General features: G+C 43.9%; 1 protein-coding gene across 2 annotated transcripts; it reads left to right on the top strand.

Moving 5' to 3' along the window:
* Nucleotides 1–8,540: 8,540 nt before the first annotated feature.
* On the top strand, nucleotides 8,541–23,683 carry LOC109902205 (syntabulin). 2 transcript variants are annotated; one of them, XM_031786534.1, is made up of 8 exons: nucleotides 8,541–8,644; nucleotides 13,386–13,440; nucleotides 13,743–13,920; nucleotides 14,264–14,458; nucleotides 19,204–19,303; nucleotides 19,641–19,787; nucleotides 21,445–21,597; nucleotides 21,712–23,683. In XM_031786534.1, exons 2-8 carry the CDS (start codon nucleotides 13,417–13,419, stop codon nucleotides 22,829–22,831), a joined length of 1,917 nt encoding a protein of 638 aa, XP_031642394.1. In that variant the 5' UTR covers nucleotides 8,541–8,644; nucleotides 13,386–13,416; the 3' UTR covers nucleotides 22,832–23,683. The 2 variants fall into 2 exon arrangements, with proteins under 2 accessions (XP_031642394.1, XP_020353959.2); XM_020498370.2 differs by lacking the exon at nucleotides 8,541–8,644 and having other exon boundaries at nucleotides 9,251–13,440.
* Nucleotides 23,684–25,566: the final 1,883 nt, after the last annotated feature.

Raw genomic sequence — 25,566 nt, 5'->3', positions numbered from 1 at the left:
ATAAAGCCACCATGTCTCCAGATAAAGGACTTAATGAAAATCCCTTGTGGAAATCTCCACTCTTGAACGGGTTAGTGTTAAGATGTGTACATAGGCCTTGTCAGTAACATATTGACTAACTGTGGTGTTAGTAGGTCAACAAACAGACAAGGTCCTTCACAGTGATAAGATGTCAAATTGTTTGAGACAGGAAACAACTTCACAGTGATTGATAATGCATGCAGGCGTTGATGCATGCACTAATTGTGTGTCTGCCATAGCTTTTACTCTGTGTATGTTTAGGACTATAGCCTATTTCTATGCAGACCCTATTTCTAATGACAGTTAGTCAATTTCTGATGCTGATTTCTTTGTAGTATGTAAAGTTTTCGCTTTTATCTACATTACCGGTCAACAGTTTTAGAACACCTACTCATTGTCTATTTGCATTTCTATAAATTGGTATGTGGAGGAATAAACGTGATTAAATAGCATGTGGTTGAAATAGCATTATTTGCTATTCCTGGAGTACACTCCAGCAGAGGGCAGCATTTGCCCACCATCGAGCTTTCACTCTTTAGATTTACTCTTAAAACACATGGACAGGGTCAGTATTTTATTCCAAATGTTTCAAAAGAGAATGCCTTAGATGTCTCACACAATTAAGTAGCCGTTGGTCACAGGGGTAGGCTACTTGAATGTTCTGGCCACTACTCAGTATCCCCCACCTCTTTGACCTGGGCTTTTTGACAGCCTCCCTCCGCTGCATTATGTTTTTCATCTCTACAATCTGAACATTGAGTTTGGAGAGCTTGTCCTCAAATAAATGTTGCTCTCAACAGCCCCGCTGCGTTACGTTATTCACTTCTTTCGTCAGTATGAGCCAGTATACAGCATCAATGTAACAGTTTAACTTTAGTCCGTCCCCTCGCGCGAACCAGGGACCCTCTGCACACAGACAACAGTCACCCAAGAAGCATCGTTACCCATCGCTCCACAAAAATCACTACTTCAAGGTCTCAGTACAAGTGACGTCTCCGATTGAAACGCTATTAGCGCGCATCACCGCTAACTAGCTAGCCATTTCACATCCGTTACAAAAGCAGATTTTTTTTTAAATAATACAAATTGGATTGTGATGACTTGCGAAGGATGCACTACAGAGTCTACTCACATTCGCTATCCCACTACTGGACGGAGCCTGGGATTTGAGCTGCTTCTTTTCCGACCTGGGCCAGTGCAGCCCACCGTAGACGATCTGGTGGGCCCGGGCTACCCCATGAGTACTAAATCGACACTGAATTTAGTGCGGATACCCGTTCGACATAGAGCGCCAACCTCAGCTTCCGGGGGACTTGGGTTACAAGCACGCGCCACCGCGCCCGGCGCCATCCCCAGCTGCAAGTAAAGGTGATACTCGTCAAAGTCGACGAGTAGAACTAAAGACTATATAGTTTTCTATAAACTAGGCTTCAAGCGCTTCAAATTACCCTCAGATTTGACAATATTTTAATAGAAAGTCGGAGTACAGAAAATAATATAATTTTTTTATCTTTGTAAGATGATGGAAGGTTATCTGTGCTGCTGAAGGTTGTAAGAAATAAAGTAAGGTTAATGCATTTATGCTTTACCAAACATTGTGGAAGAGTACAGTAACAAAAAAAACACCTTGAACCACAATGAGATTGTAGTATTGTATTTGTATTTTTTTAAATTTAAAACAGTTACATAAATGCAATATATATTTTTTGAAAAAGCCATCATTTATTTTCACTTTTGCTAAGGCAAAAACAAGATTTGATAAACACAACCACATCATTTCTCTATGCGGATTTCATTCACAATGGACAGAAAATAAAAACCAAACGTATAGACCTATCATTCACATTACCCATATTTTGCTTTAAATACATTCATTAATGTTGCCAATTATTCACCCATACTGTTACTTTAGAAATATGAATTCTTTTCACATTATAGTCAAAGACATAACTGAATTTCTGTATTGACAATATTGTAAGACACGTGGACAGGGTGAGTTCTTTATTTCAACTGTTTCAAATGAGAAAAGTAGGCATTGATCACAGTAGTGCATTCGAATATTCTGGTAACTGCTGCGAAGCAGTTCAGTATCCCCACCTCGGGATTTTTTTGTTGACAGCCCCTCTCTGATGATCTGCAAACTGAACATTACATTTGGAGAGCTTTGACAGTTCCTTGACCTCAAATTAATTTTGCTCTCAACGGGCCCTGCTGCATTATACACTTCATTCATCAGTCGGGAGTCAGTTGAACCATAATCTGTGTTTATAGGTTACGTTGAATATGGCGATTCTATTCAACCGACTCCCGTAAACCCAGATTCTGGTTCAGGAGTCAGTAGGCCCTATAACTCTCATAAGAACAATAGAAGGTAAACTGATGACGAGTTTGGTCGACTGGTTACTGTTAAAAAAAAATAATGGTATGTTAAATCTTTTGTAGAGGGAATTTTCATCCGTGAAGCAGTTTTTTTTTTTAAACAAGACAAAAAAATGATAAAGTAGACTGGGTTTCGATGTCTTGCCAAGGCTGCACTGCAGTGTCTACTCACTACTAGACGGAACTGGGGCTTTGACCTGGTGGTCTCGGGCAGGAGCACCATATCACGAGCAAACTTGGTGCGGACAGCCGTTCTGCATAGCGTACTACAGCCCAGAGCTCATCAACTAACTCGATTCGCCAACTTCAGCCTCCCAGGGACTTGGATTACAGGGACGAGCCACTGTGTCAGGAGAAAAATGTAGCTGAAGGTAAAATTGATAAAAGGGGTCATCTGTGACGTCATTTCAAGAGAAGAACTAAAGACTGGTTGTCTATAAACTAGGCATCAAAACTGTCTCAAATTACCCTAAAATGTGATATTTTTTCATACAAAGTCGAAGTACAGAAAATGTCTTATGGTCAGCTATTTGTCTTTGTAAGAGGATGGAATGTCTGTGACGCTGACTAGCATGTTGTAAGAAATAAAATAATGTTAATGTTTTTATGCTTTACCATACATTTTGGAAGAGCACATAAAACCCCCCACCTGTAACTGATAATAAGATTGTATTTGTATTACTTTATTTAAAACAGTTACATGAATTCAATATAATTTTCAGAACAAACAATATTTTCATTTTAAATCTGCTTAGGCAAAACATGATTTGATAAAAACAACCACAGTGTCACGTTCTGACCTTTATTTCCTTTGTTTTGTCTTTATTTATTATGGTCAAGGCGTGAGTTGGGGTGGGCAGTGTTTGTTTGTTTTCCGAGTCAGTGTTTGTCACCACACGGAACTGTTTCGTTGATGCACGTTATTTTTGTTTTGTTCGAGAGTTCAGTTGTTTTCGTAATAAATCATTATGGACACTTACCACGCTGCATCTTGGTCCGATCCTTACTCCTCTTCAGAAGAGGAGGAGGAATGTCGTTACAGAAACACCCACCAACCAAGGACCAAGCAGCGTGGTAAAGGACAGCAGCAGCAGCGGCAAAGTACACAGGACTCCTGGACATGGGAGGAGATTCTGGACGGCAAAGGACCCTGGACTCAGCCAGGGGAATATCGCCGTCCCAAGGCAGAGCTGGAGGCAGCAAAGGCAGAGAGGTGCTGGTATGAGGAGGCAGCACGGCAGCGCGGCTGGGAGCCCCAAAAAGTTCTTGGGGGGGCCACACGGGGAGTGTGGTGAAGCTAGGTAGTAGAGCTGCGCCAACTTCCTGTGCTTACCGGAGAGAGAGAGGGACCGGGCAAGCACCGTGTTATGCGGTGGAGCGCACAGTTTCCCCAGTGCGTGTGCATAGCCCGGTGCGGTACCTTCCAGTTCCTCGTATCGGCCGGGCTAGAGTGGGCATCGAGCCAGGTGCTATGAAGCCGGCTCTATGCATCTGGTCTCCAGTGTGTCTCCTTGGGCCGGCGTACATGGCACCAGCCTTACGCATTGTGTCCCCGGTTCACCAGCACAGCCCAGTGCGGGCTATTCCACCTCGCCGCACTGGCCTGGCTACCGTCTTCTGCCTACAGGTGCTCCCGCCTGTCCAGCGCTGCCAGAGCCTTCCGTCTGTCCTGAGTCGCCAGAGTCTCCCGTCTGTCCTGAGCCGCCAGAGTCTCCCGTCTGTCCTGAGCCAACAGAGTCTCCAGTCTCTCCTGAGCCGCCAGAGTCTCCCATCTGTCCTGAGCCGCCTGAGTCTCCCGTCTGTCCTGAGCCGCCAGAGTCTCCCGTCTGTCCTGAGCCGCCAGAGTCTCCCGTCTGTCCTGAGCTGCTAGAGTCTCCCGTCTGTCCTGAGCTGCTAGAGTCTCCCGTCTGTCCTGAGCTGTCTAAAAAACAGTTTTTGCTTTGTCATGATGTGGCATTGTATGTAGATTGATTTGAAGGCATTCAGGGCTTAGCCCAAAACCGGTAGGGGGGGTCTAAGGGCATTCTCCCCCAGCACATACAAATAAGCTACATGTAGCAACAGCTATATGTGTGAATTTGGTGCACTTTGAGATAAATATTGAGAGATTAGAACATTTAGAGATTTGATATTTTTCAGGCAACTTGTACCTTCCCACCTGTCACAGCAGACGCTGCCAGTACTCAATTACAATTGATGCTGTGGGTCTCTCTACTCTAGAACAATCTTTACTCTGGAATACATACATCTACAGTGTATTTCCAAAAACCATTAAACAACTTCAAACATAGTCCTCGACCTTACCAATCAGGCAAAACTGCTGAAAGAATGCCACAGTAGCTAAACCCCCCACCTCTCTCTCCCTCATCCCCCCCCCCCCCCCCACACACACACACACACACAGTGCAGTAACTAGAATCCATAGAGCAGCTTTAAGTGATACAATCTACTGTGCTCACCCCTCCTCTGCCTCTCTTAGTTGATTTCTCTCTTCTGCCCTATTCTATTGCTGTATCAGTACTATATGTTACTGTCTATTGTCTATCCCCCTCTGCCCTGGTTGTAAAAAGTATAGAAGTAAACAATTGTTTTAATTGTAATTTCAGGCTTTTTCACCTCACCTGCAAGTTCTTTGTAAATCATGTTCTACTTTTTCACTTTCTGTATATCACTTCTTGTAATTTGTACAAATAAATAAACTAATTAGAATCTATAGATTAGCTTGAAGTGATACAGCTGTGTTCTCTCCCCATCTGTCATCTTCTGTCACTTTCTCTGTTGCTGTCTCAGGTTCTTGTTTGTTACTGTCTTCTTTGTCTATCCTCTTCAGTTATAGCCTGTTCTGTTCTTCTGGTGTCTGTCTCCATCATATACTATTCTTCTATTGCGGTCTCTATGTCTCGTCTGGTGTCTCTCTCCATCACCTATTCTTCTGTTGCTGTCTCTGGGTCTCGTCTGGTGTCTCTCTCCATCACCTATTCTTCTGTTGCTGTCTCTGTGTCTTGTCTGGTGTGTCTTTTTAGTTTTGCAATCCAAAACGGTCAAGGGGATACTTGAGCAGCTTAACTTGTTTTGGGCCTGTGTCTTGTTCACACATCATCCTCTTCCCTACTATTTGGCCCTAGCTGCTGCTGTTGTAAGTGCTCCACTGGCCTCCTGTTCTCATCTGTCCTCCTTCTTGGCTCATCTGAAAGGTAGCAAGGCAGAGGTGCAGCATGTCCTTAGTTAGTTTTAAAGGGAGACTGCACTTCCTGATTTGGCTTCATTTTAGATTTGGTTAATTAAGAAATGCTAGAGGCCATGAATAAATTCAAACGTGAGTTGGTTTTGGGGTGTAGTTTGACGTGGGTGTCTGGTGTGTGTGTTCGCAGATGGGAAGAGTAAGCCAAATTATTTAGCCAATTATCTTCAGCCGGCTGGTGTGCAACCTGACTTTGACAGACATTAAATTACACAATGTAAATGAGACAATATTTTCATGTTGCACACCTTTAAGTTTTCTCATTAAATGCTTTCTATATGCATTACTACAATTTATAGTTGGTATGAGGTTAAGTCATTGACATTCAGAGCTATTGGAATTAAAAAATATTGTCCCATGTACATTGTGTAATTAACCAATGGTCCCTAACTAGCCCCATATGGATATCCTTCCTCAACCCAAATTTACAACAGGCATTATGATTGGGTCACGTGCAGCTGCATTCTGAATTGATGATTACTGCCAGCTGTGGGCATGTGGGCAGGATTGAAAGAAACCCAACCTTCATTTACAGTGTGATGCAGTCACAACCACAAGTCTCACAAAACTCAGATTTGGACAATTACTTTATAACCCTAAATTATCCTATTTACACTTTGTAGTCAATTTTGACAAGATAATAAATAGTTTCTGACTTTTCTTTGGGGCAATTGCTGTTAAAGTTTCGACCAGGGCAACTCAGCTGTAAAGAAAAATTCAAGTGTCTGCATAATAGCGCAACACAACTCCAAACATGACAGATAAGAAGCTACATAGCCCCTAGGCCAGGGATGGGCAACGCCAGTCTTCAGGGGCCGGAGTGGTGTCACAATTTCCTCCCATTCCTAGAAAACACAGCTGATTAAACCAAATGCATTCTGAACTGGAGATCATGATTAGTTGATTATTGGAGTCGAGTTTGTGAACTGGGCCTGAGGCAAAAGTGTGACAACAATCAGGCCTCCGAGGCCTGGAGTTGCCCATCCCTGCCCTAGGCAGTGCATTCGGAAAGTATTCAGACCCCTTCCCTTTTTCCAAATTGTGTTACCTTGCAGTCTTACTCTAAAATCGATTAAATAAAAAAGTCCTCATCAATCTACACACAATACCCCATAAGGATAAAGTGAAAACTGTTTTTTCAATTTTTGCAAATGTAGTATAAAAAATACAAACAGAAATAACTTAATTACATATTATCCAGACACTTTGCTATGAGACTAGATATTTGAGCTCAGGGTCTGGATAATGTAATAAGTTATTTCTGTGTTTCTCCAACTTGTTTCTACAACTTGATTGGAGTGCAACTGTGGTAAATCCAATTGACTGAACATGATTTGAAAGGCACACACCTGTCTATATAAGGTCTCACAGTTGACAGTGCATGTCAGAGCAAAAACCAAGCCATGAGGTCTAAGAAATTGTCCATAGAGATGCAAGACAGGATTGTTTCGATGCACAGGGTACCAAAAAATGTCTGCAGAATTGAAGGTCCCCAAGAACACAGTGGCCTCCATCATTCTTAAATGAGCTGGCCGTCTGGACAAACTGAGCAATCGGGGGAGAAGTGCCTTGGTCAGGGAGGTGACCAAGAACCTGATGGTCACTCTGACAGAGCTCCAGAGTTCATCAGTGGAGATGGGAGAAACTTCCAGAAGGACAACCATCTCTTCAGCACTCCACCAATCAGACCTTTATCGTACAGTGGCCAGACTCCCCATCCAACCTGACAGAGCTTGAGAGGATCTGCAGAGAAGAATGTGAGAATGTTTTATATACTCGCAAAAATGGGGGGGGGGGGGGGGGGGGGGGGGCAGTAGCAACCAAAGTGTCTAGCCAGCCAAGCTAGCTACAGAAGCAAAACTCATCAAATACACTAGCTGAAAATGAACACTTTTTATCATAACTTACACCAACATCCTTTGCTTGCCCATTCACTAAATATACTGCTAACTCTGACTCACACCCAATAGCTTAAGGATGTGTAGCGCTAATTCTAGTTTATTAGCATTAGTCAACCCTTACACTGAGGGAGACAATTCAGTTAGCTACCACAAACCCTGCACAAACCTGTAACTCTGCTGCAATTCTTTGGCTGTCCTGCCCTCTACACCTCATTCACTGCTGCCTCAACCTGTCCAACCTGCTTGCACTCTTTCGGGAAGAAGTTTCTGAATATCCAGACTCTGAGTGACAGGCATTTTGCTGAGTGATGACGTTGACATCTAACCGGTGCTGCAAGGGTGGGCGAGGGGTCAAGGGACGTGAGTGGTCCCCTGCGATGTGAAATCTCGATCAATCACAGCAGGCACTGTGTCATTCTAGGGACTTCTTTCAGTGCCTTCTGCCTAGCGCATTATATTGTATTGTTTATTTATATCACAAAAATAAGTCAGTAAAACGTTTTCTTAGAAAAATTCTGCATAGTGCAAGTGATGTGTGGTTATGTAAACTCATATCAGACTGAAATGTAAGAAGGTTGACGGCTGGAGCAAAAAAAAAGGCCTAATGATGCCACTGCTCAATTCCTGGACTCGCCCAGTGACTTCAGCACCATGGACAGGAAACTCTAAGCCGCGCCCCAATCATACTGACATTGCATGAGATGCAACTATATCGTTTCAAAATGTAGATATGTTGTTGTTATTTCATGCATTTGTTGTTGTCACACACCCTAATATTATTGTCTGTGTCATTCTACATAGGCTATTAGACGATTCCAGGACGGAACAATCATGCATGCGTTATGTAACCCAACCCTGTTCGAACATTGGTCATATTTGACTTCGAGAGCGCGCTGTCACTGTTGGTGCGTGTTTAGCAGCTTCATCCTCGTCCAATCCTGTGTGCACAGTGTAATTTCCACATATCAAAACACAGAGTGGGATGGGCTCGACAGTCAGACTCGTGATGAACACTGGAGTAACGAGGGACTCGTTGTGTTGTCCGTGATTTAGGCTACACCCGCATCCTTTGCGACTGGGGGAATCATCACCAAACATCCAGGCTAGTACAATTATATGTTTATGTAAATAGCTTGATGAAAACATTTAGGAAAAAATAATAAAGGAAAAGACGATACGCATGTAATTCTGATTTCAAACTAGCCTTTGATGTTGTTTACTTTCCCATTTCTTATCACAATTTGCTATCCATTGGCATATTGTCGTATTTAGTTAAATTCGAAATTATGATTGTAAAATACATGTAATTTAGTTAAGCTATTGCGCACTAACCAAATGTTAAAAGGTGGGGCTGGTTGAAAAAATGGTCAGGTTAAGTTTGAACTCATACATCGCTTGATCATATTCAGCACCACGAGACCGTGGACAGCGCCAAAGATTTCAACTGCGTGTTAAATTAATCCTATGGGCGACCACCCCTTATGCTAATAGGGCGACCACCCCCTTGATATCTTTCTTCTGGGATTACAAGAGCGACAAAACATATTTTGGTAGCTATATTTCAGTAAGTTTATGGGCTAGACTATATGTTTTGCATTCGTTGCTGGATTTTGTGAGAATGGTCTAAAATCATTGACAACATTAAGAATTCATACATGTGGCGGGAAACTTTTGATTTTAGGCCTGCCTTTGATATTCAACTTGGGCAGAGCAGGTAAGAAAAAGACAAAAAAACTACAATAACCTTCATTCAAGTCACCATGAAGCACATCACATACTGTAATTAATACATTGACAAACATGGTCAGCATTTGCAGAAACAGATATTATAAGGATATTAAGGAACGTTTTGCCATCATAAATTGGCCGATGTGAGCTGTCTGTATTCTCTCTGTAAATAATGTGTATTTACAGTATTTAGAGTGTATTTAGAACGCACTGAATTGGATGTTATTGACCACCAATAGCAAGTGAAAGCTTTTACACCTTGCCATTGTTATGGGTATTTACACACACCATTCAGGTTGATAAGGATCATCTATGTTGGATTTGGGGAAAATCTATCAAAACACTATAATAGAACTGGACATTTTCAGATGTGGTTTTATTGGAGAAACTGTAATGTATTCCTTTGTGAACATTATCAAAAGACAGAAAATTAGACACCTTGAAACACAGCTTCTATCATCATCCTGAATGCTCACACATGTTTGCATGTACACACACACACACACACACACACACACACATACATACACAATATGTCCTGTCCAATAAACTTATGTTCTGTTTTTATATGGTTTTAAATATATGATTATGTGCCATACCATATGTAAACCCTCTCAGAGGAAAATATTGGATTATATCATGCTTCATACAGTTGACTGCCCGAAAGTGCACACTCAAACCAAGCAGGCAGACTAAATACAGATTGAACAGATTAAGGACGCAGTATCGTGAGATAATTCCCAGCTCAGAAATAACCTTTACGTCTAAGTACAACGCAAAAAAAAACAACTACTTGAATTAAATGAAACCATTATACCCACTAAATGGGCTTTCATAACTAAATTATTTATCTTGTTAAAATATGAGCTTGCCATACCCTGTAGATCTGTGCAGCTATTTAAAGGCCCAGAGGTCTTATATATTTCCACACTGTGTTGGAAAAATACTGTGAAATTGTGAAAATTATAATAAAACACTTTTAGTGTAAGAGCTGTTTGAAAAGACCACCTGAAATGTCAGCCTGTTTTGCTGGGATGGCACTTTGGTGACACCACCAGGTGTTAAATTTGTGAATAGACCAAGTACAAAGAGCGTTCCAAACCTCTCTGCCAATGACAGCTAATTTCAGTTTTCCACTCCCCACTCAGATCACTACCAGACAGTCCTAGCTACATTTTTGTTTGAGAAATTGCTCTTTGCTAAGAAGCAATTTTTTGGACCATTTTCATTTTAAAACAATCACAGCAAGGTAAATAAAATTGTTACCCAGAAATTATTTGATATTGCGATAAACGACTGCAAACCACTAGAAGGGATGAGTAACCTTGCCTGCAGAACAGAACATTATGTTAACTCCCAAAGACTTTGGCCTGGTGGGCTAACACAGTCTTGAGTTATGCAGAACACCCGGATTTGATACCCAGTTGATTGCTTAAGTTCCAGCCGTAGGACCAATGCCAGGAACATTGTGAACAACACAGCCAGGTCACCCGTGATACAAGTCAGTATTAGACGTTCATCCATGTCTTAGGACGTCAGGAGATGATGTGGAAACCAGCCACAAGGGGCAACAGTGAGAGCTGTTAGTCCCAAAGGTTGCATGTTCAATCCAGCTATAGAAAGTAGTTTGAGATTTGTTTCCCTTACCTTAACCATAAAAAATAAAAAAATAATCCTAACCTTCAACGCTTGGGAAACATGGACGAATTCTGACGCGAGACTGTGAGAGCTTGTTGCAGATGGTCACGTTGTTTTGCATCTTATCTACTGAGAGCATGCATGGGTAGGCTTAGATGAAAACATCTCTGTGAATCTGAGGCTGTCAAACTTCCACCCAGGATTCTATCTGCTAAGGGACCACCTTTACCTGCAAAGTAAATGAAATGTTTTAAAACGGAGTGAAAATATGCGCTTTTTATTTGACAAGTCCAGGTAGTCTCTCACCGTTTCAGGCCGTTTTCTTTGATATTTTCTTCTACCTGGGTCACTCCTCATGACCCAGGGGAAGGATATTTACAAGCCCTGCTGAGATTCAATCAGCATTGAGACACTGTATGGACATTATATGATAACAACTATTGAGTATAGTAATGCACAAACTTGATTGCATTTTCCTGACATTGATTGCTGTTGATGTGCACAGAGGCAATGACTCACGTGCGCTTGCTCATATGGGAGCACACCTGACCTTGTAACACTCCCCCCACACTGCCCTAGGCCACACCCGAAGTTAACCACATTGACCTTTGTTATGTTGCAGGAGGAAAACCCTCCTATTGCACGCTTGTTCGATGCAGAACTGTCTGCAAATTTCATTGGCCCCATTTAGCCTGTCTTCCTTGCAGTAATTTTCCTCTGTTGCTAAGTATGTTGCTAGGGCATGGTTTGGTTGGTAGCTCTGAGACTGTGCCTGCTGCCTAATCTGATTCCACTTTGAAGCTGTGTGCCAGCTATCCAAAGGCGGGTAGAAACAAAAGGAAAACATATCGAGGCATAAAATTCTGGCATACTGCTGTTTTATTGTGATGCTCATGACACACTTCTCAGTTGCCTTAAGAGGTACAAAAAGTTTAGCTCATTTCAGGTGAACTTTTGGGGTGTTCTCATATCAGGGCTGTAGGACCTAGAAGACTAAAAGTGCATACAATCTGATATAAAAACCTGCCTTCAAGTATAATCTCTTTGTGGTTTAGCTGTTGAACTTATTTCTTCACTCTTACGTGCTGAAAACATACCTGGAGTGTAAGACATGATAGTACAGGGTACACAGTGTTTTTCAAGATGGGTGTTTGCTTGGGGACAGGGACAGCAGATGTCCTGAGCTACATTTACCAACATCCTGGGTGCCATGCAGTCAAAATAAAGAGACACAGTCCAGATGCTAAGGGGGAAAAAGTTCAGATTCAGTAAAGAGAGAATGAATCAGAGCTTAGGGGTCAATTCCGTCATTTTTTATATAAAAAAAAAAAGAGAAGATCAAACACGTTCACACTTACATAACCAACTCCTTAAAGCGATGATGCTAAGAGAGGCACAACATTCAACAGGAGATGGGGAATGGATAAGGAATTGAGTGATGTCATAATGTGCAGTCAGGCATTATGTGAACCATGATTTATTCAGCCATCAAACATTAATAAAACATACAATTTTGTGCATGTACTGGAGCCTGGATGTCTTTGTATGTCTACGTCAAAATGGAGAGGGTGAATTCAACTACGTGTATAGGGTCTGTGAAAATCAATATAAACTCAAAACACCATACACTATTATTCTGTCATTCTTATCTCAATATTCAGTGAGCGGTTTGCCGGTGCTACTCTCTGGTGTCATCTTGTTGACAGCAAAAAGGCTATTTGGCACAGGATCCCAAATGGAAGAAATGTCATAATTCTATTATGTTTTTTGGCAGAATGAATCATGGTGCTGAGGAAAACCTTAGTCAGCCCCTCTCTAATAGATGTGCCCCTGCACTTTGACTCTACCTGTACATAGCCTCGCATTTTTTTTTTTTACTTAACACTTATTTTTCTTAAAACTCCATTGTTGGTTAAGGGCTTGCAAGTAAGCATTTCACTGTACATGTCTAAACCGGTTGTATTCGGCACATGTGACAAATCCAATTTGATTTGAGATGTTTGAATATACTGCGGTGTGCTTTCCACCTAGTGGGACATCATTTATTCATTCATTTCTAAATGAAGAGTTAGAAACACACCCAGATCCTCTCTGCAGCATCATTCACGACTAGATAATAGATTTTAGGTTGTATTTTCTCTGGCACATGCATGTGAAGGACTGTAAACCTGGGTTTTATTGGATTTAAGAAACGGTCTCATGCCTTTGTTCCATGTTTGAGGAAATACATGCTAAATATTTTCAAGTAAAACAAAAATGTTTTCAATCTGGTAGCCTATATTTGATTTGGGGCTCACTGGTTTAATGACCAAGGTCCGGTCAGTGTCTGTGCCAGGCAGGGGTGGACGTAGGCGGAGGAGACATTATTTACATAACCAATTTCGGAGAGTCGGCCTTGTTCGTAAATGGTTCAGTGCCAGTGTGCCACATCAGGATGCCTTGGACAGAAATACACCTCACCGTTACTTTTCTCACAGATCCAAAGGGGAAAACGCAGCGTTAAGCACAATGGGACCATTCCAGGAATATGAGGTGGGTGTCATTGCAACACTTTGAAAGTTGATCGTTTTTAATCTTAACAATTCCACTAATATTTTTGTTCAAATTTCATGAGAATGATAGTGATAGAATGATAATCTAATCTAGACTGTCACATAAGTAGATCATAATTATTTAATGATTGTGCTGCTGTGACAGAGCTAATGTAGCAAGACAAAAACAAAATGCGCAAAGTTGTATTTACGCACACCGAATCTCGTATGAATTGGATTTGTTCTTGTGGCAAAAATTCAAGTGGTGAGTTGTGATAGTTGTGATACCTGTATGGTTCTCAGGAAAAGAAGTCAGCAAGGAAGGAAAGCCCCCGCAGCCGCATCCCACGCTTGATCCTTCATCCTTTCTACCCTAATGAGAAAGGGTCACCCTTGTCCGAATCACCCATTTCAGAGGAGGAGGGTAAGGACTGTGACATCAGCTCGGACAACTCCAAACGGACCATCAGCTTTTGCTCAGGTATGTTGTTCCCATGTTTCAGATCTAGGTTAGGGTGCATCATAAAAATCTAAAAATAGTTATTTTAATCTCACTAAATTGATCTGAAAACATAAAATGAATAGGAATTTGCTTTCACTTGTCAGTATTGTCACTAGCAGCCAGGCCAGTACTGGCAATGGCAGATGGGCTGGTCTCGCTTTAGCCCAGTGGGCCTTCCTAAATCTAATTTGTGTGTGCAGAATTAATGGCCGCCAGTGTGCTAGAAATGCCCAGGACGATTTCTGATTCCAAGGTTCAGTCCCTCTTAATGATTGACTGCTGTGTGTTCCATGCATATTCTTGGCTATACCGGTCTACATAGATGACACTGGCTGCCCCAGTAGTCAGTCTCTGTCCCCCTCCAAAACCCTGTCAGGGTCAGACAACAGTCCACATGGCTCCCCCATGCCCACTGCCGAGTGCAAGACCAAGGTGAAGAGGGTGAGGGTGATGGCAGAGTGGCACGCACCACCGCCGAGGCACAAGAGGGAGCAGCAATCGTCCACATTGCCCAGAGGTAGGCCACTGCAGGGAATGGCTTCAGGTTTTTTGTGTAGGTGGGGTTAGGAGGCACGTACATACTATAAGGGCACAGGGCGAGACCCATATGTAGACAGGGGAGGCAGATGGTTTGAGTCTCTGATATTTATTATAATCCAAGGGGTAGGCAAGATAATTGTCGTGGACAGGCAACAAAGTCAAAACCAGATCAGAGTTCAGGAGGTACAAAGTGGCAGGCAGGCTCGAGGTCAGGGCAGGCAGCATGGTCAGGCAGGCAGGTTCAGAGTCAAGGCAGGCAAGGGTCAAAATCGGGAGGACTAGAAAAGCAGGAGCACGGAAAACCACGCTGGTTGACTTGACAAGATGAACTAGCAACAGACAAACAGGGAACACCAGAATAAATACCCAGGCACTAAATGGGGAAGACATGTGATAGAGACAATCACAAAGAAAGGTGAAACAGGTCCGCTTGTCGACGATACCTGGAGGTGGTCTTGAAAAGGAGCTTGGGCGGCTCTTCTCCAGGTACGCCAACAGCAGCGAACGAACATCTGGGTTGAGGGTGTTGACCTTCTTGCTCTGGGTAGAGCGGGGGCTGATTCACCCTTCGAATGCTCCATGGGGTAAGTCCAGTTGTCGAGCAGGGAACAGTGTTCCTAGCATGTTCCACCCAGACCAGTTACTGGCTCCAGCGGGTGGGGTTACTAGCAGCGAGACGCCAAAGTGTTGTCTCCATGTCTTGATTGGCTTGCGGCGATTAGCCATTGGATTGGGGATGAAACCCAGAGGACAGACTGGCCGATGACCTGATAAGGATGCAAAGCACCTTCAAGAATCGGGATGAGAACTGAGGACCCCGATCCGAGATCATGTCGACTGGGAGTCCATGGATTCGAAAGACGGCCCAGCTCATGGTGCAGCACATCTCCTTGAATGAAGGTAACTTGTGAAGAGGGATGAAATGGGCGGCTTTGGAAAACCTATCCACCACCGTCAGAATGGTGGGGTTACCATCTGATGGGGGGGGGAGCCCAGTGACAAAATCCAGGGAAATAATGGGACCAGGAGCAATGAGGGACAGGGTGTGGCTGAAGGAGGCCAGACGGCGCTTGTCGCGGAGTCTTGCTGTGAGCGCACACCATGCATGCGACAATGAAGGCTGAGACATCAGGAGCCATGGTGGGCCACCAGAACGGTTGTCAGAAGAAAGCCAGGGTACGACGAGCCCCTGGATGACAGGTAAGCCCGGAGGAGTGAGCCCATTCCAGGACTTGAGGCCATGTATCGAGAGGTAGGCACGAGCCTTGCTGAAAACCTCCAGGAGGTCATGGTACTCTGCGGGAATGGCAGAGAGATCCAAGGCTGTACTCAACCTTGGAGGCAGACATTCCGGGGAAGGCTGTGCCGCCTTCAGGCAATGTGAATGGCAGAACATGCCCCAACCCAGGACTGAAACCGTGGTCCAGTCAATGTCAGGGTTGTGCTTCTGGAGCCAAGAAAATACCAAAACAATACGGATGTGGGGAGACTCAATGAAGAGAAGCTGTATTGACTCACTGCAGTTTACAGATACCTGCATATTATTGGGAATTGTGCGTGACGCTTCCAATGTAGCGGCCGTTCAGTGCCCTGGCATCCATGTGAATGGAGAAGATTTGAGTAGGGATACTTAGTTCCGATACCAGGGTAGCAACCATGAAACTCATCTGCCCCAGAGTCAATGAGCACCCGGAGAGACTTAGACTGGCCTCCCCACAGCAAGATCACATAAAAAAGTTTGGGTAATGGGAATTAGAGGGTTCCCAGTCAGGCTCACCAAAGTACTTGTACCTACAAAGGATTCAGGTCTCTTCACTGGGCAGGTGGCTATGTAATGTCCTACAGCAGCACAATACAGACAACTATTAGAGCTTAGACTGCGTGAACGTTCCCTAGGCGATAATCTAGCTATTCCCAGTTGCATAGGTTCCGGTGTATCCAACTCACCCGTCGTCGATGATTCGCGAGGGAGCTCAGGTGGCCTCAAAACATCTCGGAAAATCAGCCTTCTGGGACTTCCGGATTCCTTCGGAAGTGAACGAGCCGCAGCGGCTGGACGAGTGTGACATAGGTCAGACCTCTCACACCTGCATTCGTGTAGATGTCCATCAATCCTAATGGTGAGGGCGATGAGGGAATCGAGATCCACTGGTAACACCCAAGCAGCTAGTTAATCTTTTAGCACCTCTGATAATCCGTGAAGGTGGGTATCGAATAGGGACTCCGGATTCCAGGCACTCTCGGCGGCCAATTTATGAAAGTCAACAGTGTAGCCTGCCACACTACGGGAGTCGGCAGGGTAGCCTAGTGGTTAGAGCGTTGGACTAGTAACCGGAAGGTTGCAAGTTCAAATCCCCGAGCTGACAAGGTACAAATCTGTCGTTCTATCCCTGAACAGGCAGTTAACCCTAGGCCGTCATTGAAAATAAGAATTTGTTCTTAACTGACTTGCCTAGTTAAATAAAGGTTACATTTTAAAAAAATATTCAAGATGTTTTTGGGCCACCTCTCTCCCCGATACCGGAGAATCAAAAAACCCTCCTCACCTCTGTTTGAATGTTAAATGACGAGATTACCCATAACAACCTCTGCCACGAAGTCTTCCAGATCATGACAAATAACGGATTGTTGCTCCCAAACTGCCGTAGCCCAGGAGAGCACCCTTCCCGACATTAGCGTAATAATATACGCTATTGTCGACAGAGGCAAACATGGCTGCAACTCAAAAATGAGGGAGCACTGAGAAAGAAAACCCTGGCAGGTTCCACAATCCCCAGAATATCGCCCCGGAGGTTGTAAGCGAGGTTCTCTGGGAGCCGGGGTAGGCTGTACAAACCCACGACTAATAGTAAAAAGGTGGGTGGTGATGGTGGGGGGGAGACACGGGAGGCAAATGGTTAGAGTCTCTAATATTTACTATAACCCAAGAATGGTTGTGGACAGGTAAAAGATGTGGCAGGCAGGCTCAAGGTCAGAGCAGGCAGGCAGTATGGTCAGACAGGTGAGTTCAGCGTTAAGGCATGCAGGGGACTAGCAAAAGCGAGATAAGAAAAAGCAGGCACATGGAAAACCACACTGGTTGACTTGACAAGACAAACAGGGAACACCAGAATAAATACCCAGGGACTAATGGGGAAACGAGTGACACCTGGAGGTGGATGGAGACCATCACAAAGACAGGTGAAACAGATCAGGGCGTGACACATATGTTGTCCTAGTAGATCTTAGGCTTTCCTCTCAATTCTGATTATGTTTATTACTATTTGTTTGATTGAAGTACTTGTCTAACTATCAATTGAAATAGATCTAGAAAATAGATCTACGTCAGATTCAAATATATATGAAATAACCATGTGAAATGGTTTCTTGTAGACCAGGGTTGGGCTCAATTCAAATTGAAGGCAGTCAATTCAGGAAGTAAACTAAAATCACAATCCAATAATAGAAAAAAAGGCATTTATTTTCAATTACTTCTCAATAAACTCAAAAGTAGAAGCTATTTATTTCAAAAGTTTTTAAATGTCTGCATTTTAAATTAAAATAATTTATTGATTGACTGCCTTTAATTCAAATTGAGCCCAACCCTGATTTCTACATGCTTTGTGTGTCTACACAATCTGCAAAGTATTGTTTTCATGTCATTTGAGCAGTAGAAGGTAAGCAACAATGATTTGCTTGGTGAGAGAATGAGAGAATCTCAATTGCACAACACCGATTGGAGGAGACAGTCAGAGTGGCAGGACTATTTTACATATCAGGGGAACACAACCATTGAATGCGTCCCAATAATATCTCCTTCTTCCTGCACTCGTTCAGTATTCCCCAGAAATGTAAAAGCATTGGATTGGTGTAGGCACGGGCTAGAGGAAGTTTCTACCATATTTCTTATACCAGTCAGTTCCTTTCAAATCCATGAAGGGAAGTGAACAAGTGTACACTGTGAGAGATATTTAGGATGTTGTCATAGGTGGGCACCAGATTGCTATAACATATGTCATATGATGTGGTTAGCTGATATGTAAAATAGTTATCCAGGCCTTGTAAAAATCTGGCATGCGTCAGCAACGTCTGTGCAGAGGAACGCCAACATTGAGGGGATTCGATTAATCTGGCCCGGGCACCCCGTTTGAAACCCACATTGATGTTGGCTCAAAACAAAAGTGATGTAAATAAGCACGTGGAGTATTGAGTAGGATTCTGTGTTTTCACGTGCAAAAGTTATTGCTTTTGATAGAAATACTTTATCTGCCTTCCAAATTAAAAATAGTTTGAAAATTAAAACATTACTATATCGAAAGGAGATTGTTTCTGGACAATGCGCCATGCTGCCTTGGTGACGATATGACCGAGCAGCGCAGATTACTGTTTGATTTAAGAAGGGCACTCCTCCCTCCCTCCTTTTGCCCGTGCAGGTCACGGGCCATGTACTGGTGCCCCGAGGTTCAGCATAATTGAATCCGCCCAACCGCTTGAGCAAGGTTCCAATCCAGAAAGGCTGCTGATTGGATAAATAATGTTGGACCTGAGGTTTTTCAATTTGGCTGATTAGTAGTCGTTAACAGTCAGACTTCACGTATTGGTTGGCAGCACATTGCACCTGCAATTGACTCACTCAGCGTTGAAGGTTCCGTTTTGTTGTTAGTTCATCACAAATTCACAGTGAGCACTTTACTATGGTTTTATCGAATGGAAAGAGGTGCAATTCAGTGTGTCTGACTGCAGGTAGCGAAGCAGACTTCAGCTCCTCCAGCAGCACGGGCAGCCTAAAGAGAGGTGAGAGCCTGGCCCACAACTCCACAGGGAAGAAGATCTCCTCACGCAGGTGATATATGGGGTGGCTCTGTTTCTCTACAGCCTCCATTCTAAAAGCAGACGCTCCATTACCAATATCTTACCCCACCAGTGGGTGTTTAAATTTAAAGGGCCAGTTTCCCAGACCCATATTCGGCCTTATCCTAAACTAAAATGCACTTTCAACAAACTGTTTCAAAACGTATAGCTCTGCTATTTCTTTATTGCTGTATCTTTTCCTGCGTGTATGTTTTATTTATGAAAAATAATAAATCATTCCCCAATGATAAATGGACAACATTAGAAGACTGTTGTGGAAAATGTAATCTCCTTAGCTTTGCCTAACTACTGCATGTATTTTCCCACAGTCGTGGTACCCACATCAGGAGCCTCCCGATGTTCAAGCTGGCAGGGAGCCCCTCCGCATCCCATGATGCAGAGCTCTATGCCCCATACAGGACAGTCCCCTCATCCACCAACAGCAGCAGCAACTCCAGCCCCAAAATCCCCTCCAGGTAAACAGCCATGTCACACCCATACACTGGCCAGTTCCAGAAACAACCTCCAGTGTTACCCCTTCTGGTATTTTTGTTGTTGCCATATTGCTTATGTGGACAGGGCCTAGATCTGAAATGATTGGATAGCTCAAAGCAGTATGGCAATAATTCCGCCTAGCCTATCAAAGTACAAGAGCAACTACCATGTTCCTATCATTTCAACATGAAATGCCCTAGGAAGAAGGGGCTAGGGGTCCATTTTGTAATGGTGCATCTGTTGCTCTGGGAGGGGTGGGTGTTCACTAGGTGGGGAAATGGTGGATAGATTAGGCTCTATGCTGGGACTGTCATCACCTTTTCTGAGACAGGGATTATATCGGTCAGGATTGGGCATGCCAAGATTATATAATTTTATAAACAGTCTGGATTTTGTTATTGTGTCTGTGTGCACGGGTGTCAACCTTGGGTTTATAGGAGAGGAAGAGGTCATGAATATTTCATTACTCAGTCAATAGCCAGACTGGCTTGCCTGGCTGCATTCCTGCCTTTTTTTCCCCCACTAACAGTCTCACATTTGGTGGTAGTGCTTCTGGGATCTCGTGTTGCTATGTGGCAGAATATTCACTCGCGGGTTCCTGTGCTGCCATGACTGCAGCACTGCACGTACAAGCTCAACCTTGCCTTTCTGCTCGGACTGTAAAATAACTAACCAGAGCCCACAGGCTTAATGTGAGTCATTCCCTATGCAACACAATCCCTACTTATGTATCTTATGCGGACGTGAGAACGTCCATGTCTGCATTTCTGTTGATACGGGTAGTTCTCCCCCCCCCCCCCCCCCCCCCCCCCCTCCCTCCCTCCCTCCCTTGTTCCCCTCAGCTCTCTTCTGCCTGGCTCGGTTTTGTGTGATGTGCTTGTTCTTTTGCTACTTTCTGCTAGCCTGTTCTATTTCTGTCAGGGATGCAGAAACTCTCATCAAAGCACAAGTCCCAGGTTGTTGCTAGGATATAGTGCTAGCTTTTAAGCCTGTTTGTAAGAGGTGCTGCTCTGCATATTAGCCAAATCCATCCTCTGACACATGTTTCATCATTCCTCCTTTAGGCCTGATCACAAGGATATTTCAGAACTGCTCATGTATAATTGTAGTTTAATGTACATGTAGTCAATTTAAACAGTTTTAGGTATTTCAGGGAATTCTCAAGCGAAAACATGGTTAACTTGTAGACAGCCAAGCAACTGTAAATTGGGCTTTCCCTCATTGCTTCCCTATCCATTCCTGACTGCTTTTGACCAACCTGCCATTTTAGCTTTTTGCAGCATGAAGTAGCTTATGTCCTGACAGTGCTATCCCCAGTCAGACACAATTGACTAAGTACTAACATTGCCCAGCAGCTTTTTTTCTCCCTAAAACGAGCTGTTTTGCATCATGCACGGTGCACCAATCCCTTAATTTTTTTCCATGGCCTAGTTCCTTCCCCAAATCACTGATGGAGCCTCCTGTAGATGGGGCTCAGCACTGCTTGTTGTACTGAACACCGTACAGGATGGTGTGTACAATACATGGGGTGTCCTCAGTATCCATGTTGAGAAAAAGATGGTGTCTCACCAGCAGAACATACAGTATGTGATTCAGGGAAACGTGTCATTTCCTGTCTCCTCCTCCTGTCTCCATAAGGATGCCCCCCGGACGTTACCACTCCTGTGGGGACAACCATGGGCTCAAATCCCCCAATCCAGAGCAGTATCTCACCCCCCTGCAGCAGAAGGAGGTGGCCATTCGCCACCTGAGAAGCAAGCTGAGGGAAGCGGAGAACACCGTCCATGACAGGTTACCTTCTCAGTGAACAGCTCATGTTTAGCTTGTTTCCTAAATGCACCCCATAGAGTACATTGCAATCCTGTACAGCTGTAACTACTATCTTAACACTATTTTCTCCCTCAGGGAGTCTGAGATCGAGGAGCTCAAGTCCCAGCTGGGCAGGATGAGCGAGGACTGGATCGAGGAGGAGTGCCACCGTGTAGAGGCGCAGCTGGCCCTAAAGGACGCACGCAAGGAGATCAAGCAGCTCCGGCAGGTTGTGGAGACCATGAAGAGCAGTCTGATGGAGAAGGACAAGGGCATCCAGAAGTACTTTGTCGACATCAACATCCAGAACCGCAAGCTGGAGTGCCTGCTGCACAGCATGGAGATGGCCCAGAGCGGTTCCACGCTGCAAGACGAGCCAACCATGGACTTCATCTGTGGTGACTCCCCTGTCAATGATAAGCAGGGGGAGGTGGGTGACCAGGAGGTGGAGATGGCAGACTGTGGGCTGCTGGTCAACGACAATCTGGCACACATGCTCATGTCCACAGAAGTGGACTCTAGCGGTAAGCTACGCTGCCACCCAGAGGCTGGTCCTGGGGTGTCCACTCTACTCCACAGTCTGGAGGAGGAGAAGATCGCACCACTGCCTCCACCACCCTCCAACACGATCTGCTGCAGCACACTCCCCTTCCCTGCTCCAGAGGAGAAGGCCGTTCAGACCGAGATGGTGTCCTTCCCTCCTGACCTGCACGCCCTCCTGCTGCAGCTGCTGAAGTTCCATGGTGGTGCAGTTGGAGATGCTCTCCTTCCAGCTTCTACCAGCCTCCTAGAGATCCCAGCACAGCAGGGCCCAGACTTGGCCCCTATCCCGTCCACCTTAAGCCTGCCTAGCTCCTGCCAGCCCATTCCAGTTCTGCCAGTGAGCCCTTATATGTTAAGTAAGTCAGGGCTGTGTTGCTCAGACCCTGAGGTGGTCTCCATGCGCTTCATGGAGGAGCTGGATTTTGAGGTGAGCAGTGAGGAGCCCTGCAAGGCCCTCGGGATGGCTGTGGTCAACAAAAGCTATTGGAGCAGCAGCTTCCTTGTTGATCTTGTTGCTGTGGCCGTACCAGTGTTGCCCACAGTGGCCTGGCTGTATTCCCGGCATGGCGTGGATGGGGCGGCGCCAGTCTACAACATCGCAGCATTGATCCGCGGCTGTTGCATCATGGGATTGCACTCTCTCCGTCACGTCACTCATGGGGCAGATGTGTAACGGTCTACGACCCCTGCGTGCACAGCCCGACCCTTCAACTTAAAGCACTTCAACATCCGTTAATCAAAGAGTATTTGAATATTTTGTTTTTCTACACTTGTGAATATTAACGCTACAGTTATTACTTTAGGTTCCCACGCGGTTACTTTGCACTGTGTACAGTTGTTGCGGTGAGTTAAGTCATTGTTTATGGTGAAGGGATTTTGTTAATTGTATTTATTTTCCCTCTGTTCTCGTGTATAATCTGAGTAGGTGGTTATGCATCATTGATGTCCTGGGCTGGCACTAGTTACCCCTACTTAAAGCAACCATGTTTTTTTTCTGAAAGTATTAGGATTTCTGAGGGTGGGGATGAAAGTGAATGAGTGTTTGTAGTGGTTTATGTTCCAAAATAATCTTAAACCTGCAGCCAAAGTTTTATTAATGAACGTTCACTCTTTATTTTTCTACCTGGGAGTAGAGTGTACATGTGTAACAAATTGTTGATTGGTGTTTGAGACCAATGCTTCAAAACAACTCAGACTTGTTTGTGCCTGAGCTACTGTGTGTAATACTCTTAACATCAAATGTCCTAATTTACTATTAAAGCATGATAATCCCATCCATGTTTGATTCCTCTTGGGCATGTTCTGGTGCCAAGGGTTTAGCAGACTTAAATCCCAAGCATTTTATAGTGAACATACATTCTAAATGGCATATCCACAATTGTTCTGTTTCATCGTTCTACAACCAATTGAGATGTGTTGTCCTCATGAGTGCCAGTTTCAATTGGTGATTTTCAGTTTCTCTTTAAATGCCAACAAGAAGGATATTTGAGTGAGCAAATTAAATGAAAGACTTCTTGGATTTACTGTTTAATCTCCGGTTTAGAAGGGGATCCTTAATTGCAAAGCCACATGTCTGAGGCCAGCTCTGAAAACAGCAGAACACAATGTTCTATGCCCTGAACACGAGGGCACATGTTTCTGCAGCCGCACAACAGCTCTTAACTACGGAACAAGTTCACATGATTTAAACAGAGCTCTGTCTGAGCCTTTGCATATTACGCTGAACCAAAAATAAACACTAAAGTGTTGGTTTCATGAGCTGAAATAAGATCCCAGATATTTTCCATGTGCACAAAAAGCTTATTTTTGAGCACAAATGAGTTCACATCCCTGTTAGTGAGCATTTCTCCTTTGCCAAAATAATTAATCCACCTGACCGGTGTGGCATATCAAGAGGCTTATTTAATGGCATGATCATTACGCAGGTGCACCTTGTGCTGGGGACAAAAGGCCACTCAAATGTGTAATTTTGTCACATGACACATCTGTGGTATTAAGTTTTGAGGGATCGTGCAATTGTCATGCTGAAATCCATAGAATAGGGACTAATTCAGTTATTCAATTGACTGATTTCCTAATATGAACTAACTCAGTCTTTGAAAGTGTTGCATGTACATTTTTTTTTCAGTGTTTACCAAACAAAAAATGCAATGGCTTTTTCAGGCTGTGTTCAATGTCCCCTGGGCAGTTTACAATGGAAGTGCATTAGACTTGCCAGAGTGGAACTTCAAGATGGTGGTTCTGAGTCCGACAATCTTTGAAGAAAGGTCATGCCACAGGTCAGCAGAGACTGTTTACACACACAGACTATGTTTTCACATGTCACGATACATCTATGTTTGTGTGAGGATTAAAGTAAATCTAATCACCCGGCAGACTGATGCATTGAGACTGGAGTTGGAATGAGAAGTCCCATACGATGCTAAATAACCCATTTCCTCTACTGCCATATGGGGTTGTTCCGTTACATAACCATGACCCTCTGTTCATTAGAGTGGAAGCAGACTGATGAATCATTCCATCTGCTGTGATCTCTCTGAAACCAGGCCTGGTAGCAAAGAGAAGGAATAATCAATATGGGGAGGGAGGGTGGAGTCATGCTGCGTTCGTTACCAGTGGGAATTTACCACATACGAATGGCCCTCCAACAGGTAATTACTAGTGGGGAACTCATTTATCATCCTGAGCTCTCATTTCTCTCACCTGCTCACCTCTGACATAAACTACTAAGGAAATTACCTGGATAACAGCATTTTCGGCAGTTAAATGCAATAAAACTTTATTTATAAAATGCAATCTATTAATATGGTTTTTGAACATAATTTGTTGACAGGCATGATTACTGAACTTTTAGTTTATGGTTTACTCAGCTTGTTAGCCATTAGCCAATTAGCGTTTCTCAACGAGTTCATAGCATGTGAATGCATTCAACTGTTATTTATGAAGGCTGTCTCAATTTGTCTTTGAATCCATGCATCCTATCTCCCTGCATCCTTCTCAATTGTATTGGAGACAATTGAGGAGACGGACCAAGGTCCCTCCCCTCTGACCTTCTCCAATGCATTTTGAGGAGGGGAGGCGATTGGATGTGAGGAATCAAGGAAAGATGGATTGTGATAGTGCCAGAGAGAACTAGTAGTGGTTAACATACCAGCAGGATAAAATATGGATAGTTTACTTAGAATGGCTATTACTGACACAGATGAGACAATTTCATTTTTACAATGGAAAAATAATTCTGCAGGAACCGAGCAGATTATCCCTCAGCGATGTCTACCCCAACTCTTCCCGAAAAACTGATGAGTGGGACATTTCGTTCCTAAAAGTAGGTCATGATCAGTCTTTGAGTGGTTTGGTCAAGCAGGGGTGTTTTTGAGAGACATTGAAATTGTGATGATGTTGTTACAT

Source organism: Oncorhynchus kisutch, linkage group LG13, assembly GCF_002021735.2.
Source record: "Oncorhynchus kisutch isolate 150728-3 linkage group LG13, Okis_V2, whole genome shotgun sequence".
Lineage (NCBI taxonomy): Eukaryota > Metazoa > Chordata > Actinopteri > Salmoniformes > Salmonidae > Oncorhynchus > Oncorhynchus kisutch.
The sequence above is the reverse complement of the archived record's forward strand: the minus strand, read 5'-3'. Positions and strand labels throughout refer to the sequence as shown.

What these genes read in the sequence shown, in the direction of transcription:
- LOC109902205 (XM_020498370.2), top strand. Translation starts at nt 13,213, where the DNA reads ATGACCAAGGTCCGGTCAGTGTCTGTGCCAGGCAGGGGTGGACGTAGG. An exon ending in GACCATCAGCTTTTGCTCAG is followed by an intron (nt 13,921 to 14,263) that starts GTATGTTGTTCC and finishes CGGTCTACATAG; the next exon opens with ATGACACTGGCTGCCCCAGT. An exon ending in AAGAAGATCTCCTCACGCAG is followed by an intron (nt 19,304 to 19,640) that starts GTGATATATGGG and finishes ATTTTCCCACAG; the next exon opens with TCGTGGTACCCACATCAGGA.